The sequence below is a fragment of the Camelina sativa genome, chromosome 9, assembly GCF_030686135.1.
Source record: "Camelina sativa cultivar CO46 ecotype springtype chromosome 9, ASM3068613v1".
Classification (NCBI taxonomy): Eukaryota; Viridiplantae; Streptophyta; class Magnoliopsida; order Brassicales; family Brassicaceae; genus Camelina; species Camelina sativa.
The window spans coordinates 42,950,501-42,966,946 of NC_141888.1; the positions used below are offsets into that span (position 1 = coordinate 42,950,501).

A 16,446-nucleotide genomic window follows, 5' to 3' on the forward strand; every position below is an offset into this window, starting at 1 on the left:
TCGTTAGGAATAAAATTATTATTATTATTACACTTTTTATTTAATACTACTATGGATCGCTTCTTTCTAACAATTTATTTATACAAAAATATTTTTAATTATCCGTATATGTCAGACCGTACACTTTGCCTGTGTGGACACACGATATATGTTTGGCTCGGGCACTCTACTCATGATACCTCTAAATTTTAGTAATTCAAAGTTTCAAACATTGAAAAACGGAGAAAAAAGAAACAAATCCGAGAAATACAATCAATCGTTTAAAAATATATATATATATATATTTATGTTTAAGAGAAACAGTTTTGTTTGAAATAGCTTATGAAATTGTTTTATAAAAAATTAGAATGAAAACGTTAAAAAGATGGAATGATAGTTATTTATCTATTTATCAAATAACAATTATTTGTTTACACAGATCGGTCGCAATTCGCAAACAACACAAGTCACAAACTATTGACTAGTATGATAAAATATGGTTAGTTCTAGTCTTCTAGATGTGTACACAGTCACCTATTATTATTTTTTAAATAAAATTCTGAGTCGGAAGTTTATGTATAGTTTTTATATATCAAGTAAGATAATAACAAAGAGAGACAGTAAAAGATCTAAAATAAGAAAAGGAAATGAAAATAGTACAAAGACAGCTAATACAAGAACTGAAGCAGCGAATCTATTGTCTCCTCCTCCTCTTCTAGCAGGCAAACTAACGTGCCTCCCATTCACCTCCCTCTCTTTCTACACTTTTTTTCTTTTCTTTCAATTCTTGATAAACATAAATACTTATAAACTTATTATAACTGAACTATATCATTGCATCAAGGGAAACAATATGTAAAAGTGTAACTAACAATGGCAAAACAAGAAAGTATAACAGTGTAACATCTAGTAAAGAAATTGAAACTAACCAAAGAGGTTGGAATATTTGTTTATTGAAAACATTTGAGTAACACTTTTGCGGCATTCATTAATATTTATAAGATATTTTGTTGTCAACTATTACTATAGTATAATATTTAACATGCATCTATCACTTTAGTTAATTCTTTAATATACATTTAGTTTTTTTTTTTCTGTATTACTTTAAGATATATATATATATATATATGTATATATATTTTTGGACAAAACTTTAAGATATCTATGTATATAGTTGATATAGGTTTTAGTGGAATCGATTATCTTAACTGGCTATGTCTACGCAAAGTGACAAATTACTTTTTCAATTAAACCCATATTCTTATCGCCCACCAAACATGTAATTTTTTTTTTAATAATGACCTGACCAAATATATTTTTTAATATGTAATGTTGGTTGTTCATTTCACCTGTGTCCTTTAGAAAAAAGAAAAAGCTGCATTTCTTGTCTTTTTTTTTTTCACGTTATTATTGTTCTTTCTTCGAAATCAAATTCTAACTTTTTTGATATTTTAAAATCGCTTGTTGACATAAAAATTTTACATGTAAAAATTTCACTTTACACGGCAAAAAATATATGTAACATGACTAATTGGGCCATACGTTTAAAACACTCTGGTCACATGAGTAAAATAGGACCATTACTTATGGGCCAATGCTTCAATTACACTCGGCCTATGAGGCAATGATCTCAAGGTTCAAAGTTACAATTCAAAATAGTTATTTTTTTTTTGTTTTTGTTTTGGCAGATAATTTTACAAACAAAGGTAGCCAAATCTCGCACGAGTAAAAAAGCCTAATAATGTAACCACATATTTACAGTTTAAAGAAAACCATAAGAATTCAAATCCTTATATGAGTATTTTTTATATCAGTCAAACAAAATAAGATTTGTTATCAACTTCTGTCCCCTCTATACTACATCATTTTCTTTGATTTATTCAATGATAGTTAGTGATCAAGAAAATAACAAGCAATCATTATCACACACAAAACTAACATATAATATGATTAAAAAATTTCACAAAAAAAAAATGATTATGAGATGGAATAAAACAAAAAATGGAATGATAGTGAAAGAATGAATGATGGTTTCCACACAACAAGTCCAAAATAAAAGTCGTCAGCACCAATGGATGTCGTGGGTGGCTCACGATGCATTTGGGCTTTTTGGCCCACACTACAAAACAAATTCCGTTGAAATATGTACTCGCTTCTCGACAAGCAATATAGTTAGTTTAGAGTTTACTTTTCTGCCTCTCCAAAAATGTACATTTTTTTCTTTCTTAGAAAATTGACAACTTAATTATTGTTACTATATTCGAAATTATCTTAAATTTACTACAAGAAAAAAAAAAGAACTCAAACCAAACTGAAGTACAAAAATGTAACTTTTTATAAAATCAATATACAACCAAAAAGTAAAATGCTTTGTCGAATTGCTCACACTTAATTAAAATAATCAGACAATGATTAATTCGAGAAACAACGAGCATCTTTTGTTAGTATCAAGGCTCTATAATATCCACAGCGATAACGATAAACCCATAGAAATAAATCACATAACAAAAATAAAATAAAATAAAATCCTAAAAGATCCTTTCACTAAATTCTAAACGTTTGTGCATTTATCACTTCTGGCACTGTCGAAGCCTCACGGCATCTATCACAATCACGAGGAGGCTTCAATTTCTCGGGTTCTCGGGTTCTCGGGTTCTCGGGTCCGGTTTAATTCCGGTTTTTTTGACCCGTTAACCCGACCCTGTTTTCCGTCTTCTCCTCAACGGTTATGCTTCTTCTTCGGTGAATAATACTCTCGTCAAATCACCACTCTCACTCGTCTGAACCCGAATTTGCAACCCGACCCGACTCCAAGTTCGTTTCCGGATCCGGTGTCCGGTCATGGATTATTCAACGGCTACGACGACGGCGGCGGCGAACGGTTACAGTTCGCCGCGTGACTCTTCATTCCCTTCGAGCTTCACTAAGTTCAACTCCGCTTTAACGGCGGGTCTTCTGAATCCGATGTCTCCTCCGCCGCCTCCGGCGATGCTCGACAAGACGAGGTCAAGTCCGACGCTGTTCGAAATGATGGCTAGCGAAGCTGATTCCATTGGGAAAGTTCCGGTTCAGATCCAGAACGGCGTGCTTCAATCTCCGTCGTCGTCGTCTTCATCTTCCTCGGCGGCGGCTACGGCTGCGAGGACGACGAATGTGAGTCATCTCGTTGTTTCAGCTCAGGATAAGCAAGCGCTTGCGATGCAACGGATTTCGGATCTTCTTGTGGTTCGGAGCCCCGGGAACCAGTTCAACGATCCGAACTCGAGTGATGTGAAGCTGACTCTGAGCTCTAAAGATGGGATTAGCATCACCATGTGTGTGCATAGGCAGATTCTTGTGGCTCACAGTAGGTTCTTCGCTATGAAATTGTCGGATCGATGGTCTAAGCAGCAGTTGCCGCCGTCGTCTTCTCCTTACATTGTTGAGATCTCAGATTGTGATGACGTTGAGGTTTATATCGAGACGTTGATGCTGATGTACTGCAGAGATCTAAGGAAGAAGATGATGAGAAATGATGTTTCTAGGGTTCTTGGTATTTTGAAGGTATTGTGATTTCTGAGATATGATACTCAAAAGCTCTCTATTTTTGAATCCAATTCTGTGATCACTCTATGTGCTTTGTAATTGAGTGTTGTTTTCTCAGGTTTCAGCAGCAATTGGCTTTGATGCGGGAGTACTTTCATGTCTGGAGTACTTGGAGGCAGCACCATGGTCAGAGGATGAAGAATACAGGATTGCATCATTGTTGTCTGAGCTACACCTTGAAAACGTTGGGGCAACTGAAGTTTTGAGGAGGGTTTCTGTAGAAGCTAGCAATGGGAACAACGGGAGTAATGGTGGCAGCAATGATGAGGTGCTTTTAAATCTTTTGCATATTGTTCTCGAGGGAAAAGATGAGAAAGCTAGGCGTGACATGAAAACCCTTGTTTCCAAAATGCTTAGAGAGAACTCTTCTGGAAATGATCTTAGGAAAGAGTCGTTGTATTTAGCTTGTGATGGGTGTTTGCATAAGCTTAAACGGCAGTTTCTACAAGCAGCAGAGTCTGATTTGGAGAATGTAGATCAGATAGCAAGACAAGCAGATAATCTCCATTGGATTCTAGACATTTTGATAGATAGGCAAATCGCAGAGGATTTTATTGTGATGTGGGCTTCTCTTTCTGAGCTATCCGATGTGCATGGTAAGGTTCCTGTAGTTCACAGGTTTGAGATTAGCAGAGTAACAGCAAGGATCTTTGTTGGAATTGGAAAGGGACAAATTCTGACCCCGAAGGAAGTGAGGTGTTTGCTACTGAGGAATTGGTTGACACCTTTCTATGATGATTTTGGGTGGATGAGGAGAGCTTCGAAAGGGCTTGATCGGTATTTAATCGAGGATGGTTTAAGCAATACCATTCTGACTCTTCCTCTTGCTTGGCAACAAGAGTTTTTCCTTGCTTGGTTTGATCGGTTTCTTAACTCAAATGAAGACTGTCCAAATATCCAGAGAGGGTTCGAAGTTTGGTGGAGACGGGCCTTCTGGAGACGGAAAGAACAGAGTCAAGACCCTGCTCGGCTAAGAGTCACAGCTTCAGCCACTGATAACTCTTGAGACATCAAGTCTGTTTGACCCTGTCACCTTTGCGCAGTTTCTTGAGGATCACACAATGAGGAAGAATAATCCAAAAGAGAAGGCGATGATGAATGTGAGGTGTGTAAGATTTACCGGATTTTAATACCTCGAACGCGGTTAGAATTAGTTTGATACAAGTTTTGCATGAACTTGATCGTTTGAAAGTAGTTTTTATTTTGATGAGTCGGAGCTCCTTTTTGTACATCTCTCTGAATTTTTTCTTAATCTCCAATGTCTTTTGGAAAAAGGAACTTTCAAGTTAAACCCGGCCGTCTCTATGCTCTCTACTTTTCGTACGGTTTTGATTCTAATTCTAATCTTGATCGATTTTTTTTTTTTTTTTTTTTTGGACTAAAATCTTGATCGATTTAGTTTACAATAGATGAGGGTCTAGTGTGTTTTTTTTCTTGGTTAAAGTGAAAACCAAGATAGACGGTTTAGTTAACACTATATGACGGTTAAATAGTCCGGTTATGTTAAGAAATCAGCAACCAGTAAGGAAAAAGAAAAAAAAAAAAGGAGCTTTGTCAAAGTCTATAGACTTTGGCTGTGGTACTTCGATCCTTGTTTGAAACTCAGCGAAAATAATGATGTCCGATCTTCCAACAATGTCGTTTCGGGTTACAATTATTGAATTGATGCACATCTCGATTCTGTATCGTTCATTGATGCGCACTCTCAAGGAACGCAAGGCTCAGTTCTTGCTTGCACACCACTGTTTCAGGTCTTCTCTCGGTGCTAATGTCTTTGTCCAACAACCTTTGCTCAGTTTTATCAAGATCAGTGGTGATCTGAAACAAAATCAAAGGGTCAAGAGTTGACCTATCTAGGAAGATATATTTGATTTTATGCAAAGACTTACCAACTACATGAGTTTGATAAAACTAAACTCCCTTGTCCAAGGCTTCCTTCTTATCACTTTCTATAATAGAGTAACTATGGATTACCTTACAATGAAGTAAATGTTGTTACATCTATGATCTGTGGCTATAATCAACTTAGATGGTTGTCATCGTCTGAAGCTGCTGATATTTGGAACTCAACACGATCTCAACCAACTGAATGTTTCCGCTAAGAACAGATGCCTTGTGAGATGGCAAGAATGAGAAGCCATCCAGAAGTTTTAGACACATTAGGCCCCATTTTACCATCAGGAACTCGATTAGATGATGCCCACTGCAAAATCAAACCCGAACAGAAGGAACCATCATCATCCTAAATCTGTTGCAGTCAGATGTATACAATAGCTAGACAACCAGGAAGAGTGAAAGAACCAGAATTGTGTACCTTCTGTTATGATATGTGGTAATAAAAACTGCATCCGGAGAGCTTTGGAGCAGAAATGAGACAGTCGCAAAGAGATCATCAAATGCTTAACAACAACAGAGATGTTCAATTTCATATTTCAACTCATTCACAAGGGAAAAAAGAAATGGCCAATACCAAAAGAGAAAAACTAGAAAACATATGAAACTAACCAGTTGAATCATATAATACATCAGCCCCAAGTATAATGTTAGGTCGCAGGTCGAATATCGGTGCATCCCACACTCCCCAAGTGAGACCCATCACCTGCAATGGACAAACCACAAAGAAGCAAACTCTTATACAATTTCAAATGTATATAGCAAATCCAAACTTCCTGAAACAATCTAGGTTATAAATTCAGTGGTGTTAAATTAAAGAAAGGTGAAGAAGGGTATATACATTACATTACACTTGAGCTTGTTAAGTTGACAGACTCTTCTCATATTGTCCAAAACCTGCATATATAGATGATACAAAGGAACAAATAAACTCATATATTCACAACAACACCTCTGGTTTAACACAACAAAAGAAGATGGATTTGATACCTCAGGTTTAGTTGCATCATCAGTAAGAGTGACATTAGCCCCAACCTTTGCAGCTACTAAACCAGGCAAGGAAGTACCAGCTCCTAGCTGCAAACAGATTCCATCAACACAAGTCTAATAAATACATTTGAAGATCTATCTGATTCATTAGCTCAAACACAAGACAAAGAGTACAATTACAAATATCCCCCAATTCTGTAATCAATTCAAAATCAAGGGTTTTGATAGCAAAAGAGTGGTTGATTCTAGAAATTAACCTCGAGAATCGAAGAATCACGAAATCGAGATCTGTGCTGCCAAACATACTCAGCGAGGATGACGCTACAAGGCCACACAAACAACCCATACTCTTCCTTCATATTCTACACAAGAATCACAAATAAAATCACAAAAACAAACGATGAAAAGCAAAACGCGAAAGAAGAAGCTCGATTAGAAATCGCTAGTGAGAGCTTATTAATAATACCTCGATTACAGATAGAGAAATTGAAGTTTCCGAATCTTGTTCATCGCCATAGAAATCATGCTGAGAAATCGTCGTTGTCGTAGCAGTCATAATTTGAAGAAAACTTGTCCAGTCAATTATCTAATTTAGGGGTTTTAAGAAACTGAAGAAGAGAAAAAAATTTGAAAATTGGAATTTTGTCCCACATCGGTTAGTTGGGAAGTGAGGGGTATGATTAGTTGGGTATAAAAGGGGTTGGAGGTGGGTTAGTGAATAAATATGATCCTTCAGGCAAGTTAAAGGGGAAATGAGGAGTGGTTAAAATCTCGCTTTAATGCGAGAAGAGTGTATCACTCAGCCTGTTACGACAATTTGAGCACTCTCCTTCTTTTGTCATCTGATCCCTCTCCTGAAATTAGATCATCTTTTTTATCTAATCAAAAGTTTTTGTTTTCTCTAATTTTGTTTTCTGTTTTTATTTTTTGTTAAATTGTTTCTTTTTGAAAAAAAAAGTTTTAAAACTGTTTTTTTTACATTCAAATTTTTTAGTTAGTATTTTCTTGGAAAATTAATTTAGTAAATGGTATGAGGTTCATAACCAGCCGGTTATAGCATAAGACAGGACCGGATTAGTGGGACTGTGTGAGGGTGCTAGATTTCTCCTCTCATTATCCCCTCCTCCCCAACAAGAATAGCCACGTCAATCAGCTAACCGGATTCTATCGTCTTCTTCCCCAAAACCGAGAGACCGAAGCAGAGGAGAAGCCAACTCCAACAATCTGTGCGTTTTTGGCCGCCTTCTAGGTTCTCGACTTCTTTAGAGACACAGATTTCGCCATTTGAAATATCATCGATATTAGTTTCGTCTACAAATGATTCTTCTCTGGGTTCAACAAACTCAATGTCCTCTTCAAACATTTGAGATCCAGATCCATAGCTCCATGCGATGCTCTCTTCTTCAAACACTCGGTATGCTCCAGATTCATCGTAGCTCCATGAGATGCTCTCTTCTTCAGACACTTGGTCTGCTCTGGAATCATAGCTCCCTTCTTCTATGCTCTCGTCTTCAAACACGTGGGCTGATCCAGATACATAGCTCCATTCGATGCTCTCGTCCTCGTGGGTGAGGAGCTTGACACCACATTCTATAATCTCCAAGGCGTGGAGTTTGCTGCTGAATTCGAACACAATCTCTCTGCTCACGTCAGATGAGTTGTTAAATGGGAAGTGAGAGTCAAATATATATACATGTTCCTCTCGACATCTGGAGACATCATGAAAGTCTACTAAGACAACGCCCTCAACGTGATCGAAGTCCCATCTGCCTCTCGGAGGACGACACAATTCGGATAAGTCATATTCTTCTGTGATTTGATGGTTATGAGAAATCACGACGCAAACCAACATGCGGCGGCTGTTAACGTCTGGAGGAATGGTCAAGCAGTTTCCTTTGCCTCGGTGATCGAACTCTGGAGGCACTTGTTTCCCAGGTAAGAGAGCCGACCCGTTACGAAGCGAAGGTTGGATAATTGCTCTTCGTGCTTGTTCGCTCAATTTGAAGCAGTTGGTGAACTTCATTTGAGCACTTGAAGTGTCTAAAGGGGAACATACGGTCTCTAGTGATTCACACTCTTGTGCCGTTAGGAATCTTAGCGAACAAGGTAGCTCTGGCAATGATGCGAGTTTTAAGCATCTAGATAGATCAAGGCTTTCTAGCCGAAGAAGATCTTTGATACAATCTGGAATCTTTTCAATATCTGTATAGCTTAGGTCTAGTGTTCGTACACTCGTGGGGAGATGTGTTAGTCCCTTGAACTTTCTGTTGCTTGTAACTGAAAGAAACTCAAGACGAGAGCAAAGCTCAATTGATGCAGGCAAATCTTCTACATCTGTGTCTGAGATATAGAGGTTTGTAATGTTCGTTGACATTACTGGAATATTATTTCTCAATCTTGAGCATCCTGCCATGAAGACTTGTTCAAGGGATGCCAAGTTCATGTGAGCTGGAAAGAATTCTAGGCTTGTGCAGTTATTCATCAACAACTTGTGTAGTTTATGAAGATGCAAACAAGAGGATGGAATCTCTACCAAACTCTCGCAGCACAAAAGACTCAATACCTCTAGATTTATAGCTTCCGAAAGATCTGGGAGTTCCTTCAAATTCCGGGACGCTGTCAAATTAATCTTCTTGAGATTTGTAAGCACCTAAACGTAACAAACCAAAAGAGAGAGAAGAACATAACATTACATGAAGAGAAAATACATATTCATAAATTTGAAGTGTAACGCCAACCTGTCTTCCCTCCCAAAGCTTCTCTAGCTTGCTATCCTCAAAACTGAGTTCGACTAGATATTCAGGATGAAATGTAGGATGAAGACTCTTGCTTGGGTACTCCTCCCAATCTAGTAACCTTAGACAGTGCGGTAACTCCATCTCCTCAGGTATATGCACTCTGTCATTGCCATCATTTCTACTTTTGTAGACTCTGAGGAATCGAAGATTAGGCATTCTTTTAAAAGCCTTCTTGTTTATAGATACTTCCTTGATACCAGATATATCAAATGATATGCCAAACATAGCTCTGGTACCCTAAACCATTATGTATACCAAATAATAGGAATTTGTTAGTACAATAATAGGTAGGATTAGCTTATATATTTATTCACCAAATGCCTTCAGTTTAAATGATAAATATATAAGAAACAGATAATATAACAAATACAAGAGAAAGAACTTACTGTCGCATGTTCGAGGACATCACAAATCTCTGGAGCATCTATTAAGATCTTGCGTTTCCAAGGCTCTTGTTTATGAATGGCTTTCTTACCCACTTGTTGTAGTAACCTATGCATCATTATCTCCCCGTACGTAGATATTTCTATGAGAGATCTGTTTACAAGGATTTTCAACCCGTGTTGGACATCCATGTCATTGTCAGTGAACATAGTTTCCACAAGATCACCATCTTTATAGTTGAAGAAGACTGCAATGTGCAGAAATAAAGTTTGCTCAGTCTCATCTAAACTCTCATAACCGACTTTTAGTATTTCCTCAATGTCTTGATCAAGAGTAGATTCTAGCCTGTGTATTACTTGCTCCCACTCCTTCTCATTCTTTCCACGTAAAGATGAACCCACCACACTAAGACCCAAGGGAAGATTACCACAAAGCTTTGTTACTCTTTTAGCAAGCTCTCCAAAACCATGGGACATAGGGATTTTTCTGAAAGCATATCTACATAAGATCTTGAGAGCTTCTTCATCAGATGGAAACCCCACATGGTACATATTATCGATACCATGCTGCTGTAAAAGCTCTTTGTTTTCTGTGGTAACTACAATCCTACTCCCAGGACCAAACCATGTAGTTTCATTTGCCAACGCCTCTAATTGCTTTATATTGTTCACATCATCGAGAATGATGAGCACTCTCTGCTTGTGTAGCCTTTCTTGTATCACACCTGAATGACATACCCTAACACCATCCTGGTTCAAAACCTTTGAAAGAAATTGCTCTTGTAAACGCAACTTATCTTGACCACTGATATAGGTTCCCCTAAGGTTATCCATAAAACAACTAAGTTGAAACCTATTAGAGAGTAGACCTTGTAAAGCTTTGGCAATGGTAGTCTTACCAATTCCTAAAGGACCAGTGATTGCTACCATTTTAACTCCATCGTCATAATCTAAATCTAGTAAAGACTTCATTATTCTCAAATGAGTTTCAAGTCCCACCATGCCATCAAAATGATCCCTTGATGGTGTAGCATTTAGTTTATCTGAAACATCTCTTGCAATTTTCTTGATCATGTTTGCTTCGTTGTCCCTAGCATAATAGTAGCAAAGAAATGCACGGTTTCCATCAAAATTGTCACAGAAGTAACAATCCTCTGTTCCTAATAATTTATGACATGCATTTCTTATATTCATCCAACAAAAACATTTTCTTTATCATCATAAAACACTACTAACTGTTATTTTTTTTCTCCGGTAATTACCACCTAATAGAACCTAAGAAACAAAAAAAACTCTTATTAATTAAGACCAACCATTTTTGGAAGTCTTCTCCAGCAATATTGCTCACATCAGTCAAAGCTTTGCCCCATTTCTGCCTAGCTTTGTCCCTCTTACGTGCACAAGTTTCATTGAAAGCGATCCCAAATTCCCCGGTCTGTTTACGTACATCGGATGGCTCAACTCCGTAGAAGATGGTCATCACTGTCTGTCCCATAGCTTTTTTGCACTCCAATATCTCCACCAATTCATCCAAACACCAGCCTGACGAAGCATAATTCTTAGAGAGAATCACGATGGAGATCCTCGACTCTCTTATAGCTTCTGTGAGTGAAGGAGCAATTGTTGCGCTTCTCTCAATCTCTTGATCATCGAACATAGTGATTCCATTTCGTTTAAACTGTTCTCGCATGTTACTGAGAAAAGTTTTGCGGACGTCAGGCCCGTGGAAGCTCGGGAAGACGTTGTAGCTCCAGTTGCGGGGCGACAATGATGAAGAAGGAGAAGCCATGAGAGAAAGAGAAGTTTAAGACGACCAAAAATATGATATTTTACGTTAACGACTTTTTTTCGGAAACGGGAAAGCTATATACAAGAATCAAATAAAAAACAGTGAAAACTAAAAGAATGATTAATATCACAGCTGTGTTTTTAGGATCTACCATTTATGCCATATTCGAAGGAGAAAATGGGCCTCCATTAACTGTTGACTAAAGAGAGAGAGAGATCAGAAGTCTCTTTGCCTTTTCGTTCCTATGAAAAAGTAAACGAAGTCCGTTAAAATGTGAAGTCGAGCACTCGTTGTTGTTAAACCGGATCAACTCTGAAAGAGAGAAACTATAGTTTAGTTACACTAGCTATAGTTATATAATAGTTAGAGGTCAAAAGTGTATGAATTTCAATTAATAAATAAGTTGTTTAAGTATTTATTGATTAAAATATAACCCATTGTGTACATTCTCACCGAGTTGAGCTTTGAACAATTTGTAAAAAAAAGTTTGTAAGAGATGAGCTTTTGATTTTTTTAAAAAAAAAAAAAAAAAAAGAACATAAACGAGATGGATTACACTGTTTTCCAATGATAGGCCTAACATCAGCCCATTTTGTTACATAGAAAGGACTCCACAACGCATTGGATTAAGCCGAAGGCCACGTCATCATCTTCCCCAAACCAAATACTCATCCCAATTATCGAAGCAAGGTGATGGTGATCCAAAATCTCTAACACACTCTTCTTCTAACTGCTTCAATTGTACATGGTTTCCGGATTTGATCGTCTTCTTCCTGAAATCAAGCTTCCGACATGTCTCACAAATTGGGAGAGGTCGAAGCAGAGGAAGAGCCAACTCCAACAATCTGTTCGAAGATGCTCGTCTTCTACGGAATCACCTTGTTCGGTGTCGTCTTCATAGGCTCCGGTGGATTCAAACTCAATTTCGTCTTCAAAGGCTTCGCTAGATTCAAACTCAACGTCGTCGTGGTCCGTCAAGATCTGAGCACCGCATTCGATAATGTCAAAATATTGAATTTCGTTGCTGAATTCAAATACTATCTCCCTGTTCACATCAGAGGGATCCATACATGGCCAGTGATGGTGAATGGTGAATATAAACAAATGCTCCCTTCGAAATTTGGAAACATCGCCTACGAAGATGGAGATCTCAACTGGGTATAAGTCGTCTTTAGCTACGTGACGACACAGAAGGTTTTTATAGAAACGACCAAGCCTATGTTCTTGGCGAGGAGGAGAAATCACGACGCATACTTTTAATCTGGAGAGAGGATTGTTACCATTGGAGCGAACCGTCAAGCAATTTCCTTTGGCACGGTGATCGAACTCTTCAGGCACTTGTCTTCCTGGAAAGAGAGTGACTCCTCCTCCTGGAGAAAAAGATTGTTGGATGATTGCTCTTTTTGCTTGTTGGTCCAATTTGAAACAGTTAATGAAATCGAGGCCACATTCGAGGAGGCCACACGCAGGTGGAGTAATGTTCAAAGGGGAAAATACAGTCACCAGTGATTCACAATCATCTGCAATTAGTAATCGAAGCGAACCAGGGAGCTCTGGCAATGATGTGAGTCTTTTGCAGCTTCCTAGGTATAAGAATTTTAGCCGATGAAGAGCTTTGATGCATTCTGGAATCTTTTCAATACCAGAGTAGCTTACGTCTAGGCATGTGACACTCTTGGGGAGATGTGTTATGCCCTTTAGCTTTACACTGCGGCTTAGATTGAGAACCTCAAGACGAGTGCAAAGCCTAATTGATGGTGGCTCATTTTCAATGGCTGTTTCGGTGATGTACAGTTCTTCGATGTTTGTTGACATAACTGGAATATCTCTCAATCTGAAGCATCCGAACATAGAGACGCGTACAAGGGATACTAGGTTCATGTGTGTTGGAATGATTTGTAGGTTTATGCATTTGGCGAGTTCCAATATCTCCAGATTTGTAGCATTTGAAAGATCAGGGAGTTCTTTCAAATTCTTGGACCCTAATAAATCCATCTTCTTGAGATTTCTTAGCGGCTGAATGTAAAACCACACAAGACACAACCAACAACGGAGAGATAATTAAAACATCAGTTTAACATGAAGAGAAAATGTGTATATTCATATCTTTATGGTTCTGAACACCAACCTGTGTTCCTTGCCAGAGGTATTCGAACTGGCTTTCCCGCATATTGAGTTCGACAAGATATTCAGGATGAAATGTAGAAGGAAGACTCTTTCTTGGGTATGACTCCCAATGTAATAGCCTTAGACGACGTGGGAACTCCATCTTCTCGGGTATATGCATTTTATTATCTCTTGTCTGGTAAACTCTGAGGAATTGAAGATTTGGCATTCTTTTAAGAGCGTTCTCGCTGATAGATACTTCATCGATATCATATCTATCAAATGATATTCCAGACACAGCTCTAGTACCCTAAACCAATATTCAAAAGAAGAAGTTAGCACAATATGTAGGATTTGTTTTATCTCCACCAAATGACTTCTTTAAAGTATACTTAACAAGGAGATGTAATTTACTGTTTCATTTTCGAGGACATCACAAATCTCATGAGGATCCATTAAGATTTGACGTTTCCAAGGCTCTTGTTTACGAATGGCTTGTCTAGCCACTTGCTGTAGTAATTTGTGCATCACTATCTTCCCAGTGAGACTACATATGTTTATGAGAGATCTATTGACTAGGATCTTCAAACCGCGTTTGACATCCAAGTTATTGTCATTGAACATGGCTTTCATGATATCACCATCTTCATTGTTGAAGAAGACTGCTATGTGGAGAAATAATGTTTGCTCATTCTCATCTAAACCTTCATAACCGACTCGTAATACATCCTCGATATCGCGATCAAGAATGGTTTCTAACCTGCTTACTACATCTTCCCATTCTTCCTCCTTCTTCCCACGTAAAGATAAACCCACCACACGTAGAGCCAATGGAAGCTTACCACAAAGTTCTGATATTCTTTCGGCGAGCACCTTGAAACCATGGTGTGGAGCGGTTAGTCGAAAAGCATACCTGCATAAGATCAGAAGAGCTTCTTGTCTAGATGGGAAACCCACATGGTATGTATTATTGATACCATGTTGCTGCAAAAGCTCTCGATTATCTGTGGTCACTACAATCCTACTTCCAGGACCAAACCATGTAGTTTCATTAGCCAAAGCCTCCAATTGCTTTAGATTGTTCACATCATCAAGAATAATAAGCACTTTCTGGTCGCTTAGGTTTTCTTTTATTGCACCTAAATGGCGTATCTTCATACCACTTTGGTTCAAGAGCTTTGAAAGAAATTGTTCTTGTAAACGTAGCTTCAAACCATACTCATCAAAACCGCTATGACAACTTACCCTAAGGTTGTCCACAAAACAATTAAGTTGAAACTTATTCGAGAGTTGATCATGTAAAGCTCTAGCTAAGGTTGTCTTACCAATCCCTGCAGGACCAGAGATTGCAACCATCTTGACTTCATCATTATCTAAATCTAGCAAAGACTCCATTTCTCTCAAATGTGCCTCAAGTCCCACCATGCCATCAAAATCCTTAGAGGGTGTAGCATTTAGTTTATCTAAAACGTCTCTTGCAATCTTCTCGATCATTATTGCTTCATTGTCCCTAACAAAATAAATAAAGAAAAAAAATAGATATAACAAAATTAATATATCTTCGTAATGTAAAAGAAAAACACCACTTTTATGTCAGTTTGGTTCCACTTAGGACATGACCAAGAAAACTGTAATTTAATAAAAGACAAACCAGTTTTGCAAGTGTTCTCCAGCTATGTTTCCAACATCGTTCAAAGCTTGGCTCCATCTTTGCCTCTCCTGCTCTGTTTTACGAGTACAAGTTTCATTGAAAGCGATCCCAAAATCTCCCGTCTGTTTCCGTACATCAGATGGATCAACTCCATAGAAGACCGTCATCACGATCTGTCCCATATCTTCTTTGCACTCCAATATCTCCACCAATTCGTTTAAGCACCAGCCCGAGGAAGCATAGTTCTTCGAGAGCACCACGATGGAGATCCTTGATTCCCTAATCGCTCGTGTAAGAGCATTGGCGATGGTTTGGCTTCTCTCGATCCCTTGGTCATCGAACATAGTAATCCCATTGTAGTTAAACTGTTTGCGTAAGTGACTCAGAAATGTCTTACGGACGTCTGGCCCATGGAAGCTCGTGAAGACGCGGTATTGCCATGTGCGAGACAAAGAGGAAGAAGAAGAAGAAGCCATGGGAGTGAGAATAAATGTGCGTATTAGAGATTTAATGTCTTGAATGAATCTAGTTTACGGACTTTAGAGATTTAGAGATTTAAACCGCTAGAATAAATGTGTTGAATTTACGGACTAAAAAAAAATGAGATGGAAGTTTCTTAGTTTTTTCAACGAAATTTTTGCTATAGACTTCCTAAATGGTCTAGTTTGAAAAATGTCGCTTGGGAGGGGCTATTGCAGTCTTCTGATAAAGACTTAGACACAAAACTTCTCAATTAAGTAAATTAACCATAATATTTAATACATAAGATTCTTTTTTTCTCTCTTTTTTTTTTAAAGATACAGATGAGTCAAACAGATGAATCCATGCAAGATTGAATAAAAAGGTATAAAGAAAAAAAAATCAGATTGTGATCTTCATATTTGCATTGTATATATTAGAACAAAGACTTTTTTTTTTTGTAAAAGGATTTTAGAGTCGCAAAGACTATCGAAACTCATAGGAAGTTTCCCATTGCGCTCCGTTTTTCATTTTATTTGAAAGTCACACATCAGTCAGCAAGATTAATCTTGTATATATATTAGAGTACAACAAGAGACTTTATTTGTTAGAGTCAAGACTTTAAAAAAATTATAGGAAGTTTCCTAGTGCCTTTCTCACATTTGAAAGATTAGCGCTTTTCACGTTCAAAGTTGGAACGTTAAACCAAAACAAGAACACACCGAAGTTTCCACACTTTAGTAACGTTGGACTGAGAATCGCATAGCTCTCGTGTCCTAATAGTAAATATATATTCACTTTGTGAGACTTCCT

At 37.9% G+C, this 16,446-nt stretch overlaps 4 protein-coding genes and 1 non-coding gene across 13 annotated transcripts; 2 read left to right on the top strand and 3 right to left on the bottom strand.

Annotated features, from left to right (window-relative positions):
- Positions 1–2,359: 2,359 nt before the first annotated feature.
- LOC104714738 (BTB/POZ domain-containing protein At1g63850) lies at positions 2,360–4,855 on the top strand. The gene is made up of 2 exons (XM_010432196.3): positions 2,360–3,522; positions 3,623–4,855. The coding sequence occupies exons 1-2, from the start codon at positions 2,821–2,823 to the stop codon at positions 4,568–4,570; spliced, it is 1,650 nt and encodes a 549-aa protein (XP_010430498.1). The 5' UTR covers positions 2,360–2,820; the 3' UTR covers positions 4,571–4,855.
- A 440-nt stretch (positions 4,856–5,295) lies between these two features.
- LOC104714742 (uncharacterized) lies at positions 5,296–7,341 on the bottom strand. 8 transcript variants are annotated; one of them, XR_015565606.1, is made up of 8 exons: positions 6,914–7,341; positions 6,705–6,809; positions 6,448–6,534; positions 6,304–6,354; positions 6,070–6,163; positions 5,879–5,920; positions 5,539–5,767; positions 5,296–5,382 (listed from the first exon to the last, which is right to left on the bottom strand). XR_015565606.1 is itself a non-coding variant. In XM_087464244.1 (7 exons), exons 1-7 carry the CDS (start codon positions 7,001–7,003, stop codon positions 5,754–5,756), a joined length of 483 nt encoding a protein of 160 aa, XP_087320370.1. In that variant the 5' UTR covers positions 7,004–7,341; the 3' UTR covers positions 5,296–5,753. The 8 variants fall into 8 exon arrangements, 2 of the variants coding, with proteins under 2 accessions (XP_087320370.1, XP_010430502.1); XR_002033403.2 differs by having other exon boundaries at positions 5,879–5,963; XR_015565609.1 differs by having other exon boundaries at positions 6,299–6,354.
- Positions 7,172–11,584, bottom strand: LOC104714741 (disease resistance protein RML1B-like). Of its 2 annotated transcripts, XM_087464243.1 has the most exons (5): positions 10,942–11,453; positions 9,632–10,718; positions 9,186–9,482; positions 8,726–9,097; positions 8,367–8,585 (listed from the first exon to the last, which is right to left on the bottom strand). In XM_087464243.1, exons 1-5 carry the CDS (start codon positions 11,415–11,417, stop codon positions 8,517–8,519), a joined length of 2,301 nt encoding a protein of 766 aa, XP_087320369.1. In that variant the 5' UTR covers positions 11,418–11,453; the 3' UTR covers positions 8,367–8,516. The 2 variants fall into 2 exon arrangements, with proteins under 2 accessions (XP_010430500.2, XP_087320369.1); XM_010432198.3 differs by having other exon boundaries at positions 7,172–9,097; positions 10,942–11,584.
- On the top strand, positions 7,195–7,297 carry LOC147939419 (small nucleolar RNA Z279/snoR105/snoR108). The gene has a single exon (XR_015567707.1). It is a non-coding gene; the product is annotated as a small nucleolar RNA Z279/snoR105/snoR108 (small nucleolar RNA).
- Positions 11,585–11,802: 218 nt separating the features above from the next.
- LOC104714739 (disease resistance protein RML1B) lies at positions 11,803–15,851 on the bottom strand. The gene is made up of 4 exons (XM_087464245.1): positions 15,175–15,851; positions 13,938–15,033; positions 13,546–13,833; positions 11,803–13,433 (listed from the first exon to the last, which is right to left on the bottom strand). The coding sequence occupies exons 1-4, from the start codon at positions 15,648–15,650 to the stop codon at positions 12,153–12,155; spliced, it is 3,141 nt and encodes a 1,046-aa protein (XP_087320371.1). The 5' UTR covers positions 15,651–15,851; the 3' UTR covers positions 11,803–12,152.
- Positions 15,852–16,446: the final 595 nt, after the last annotated feature.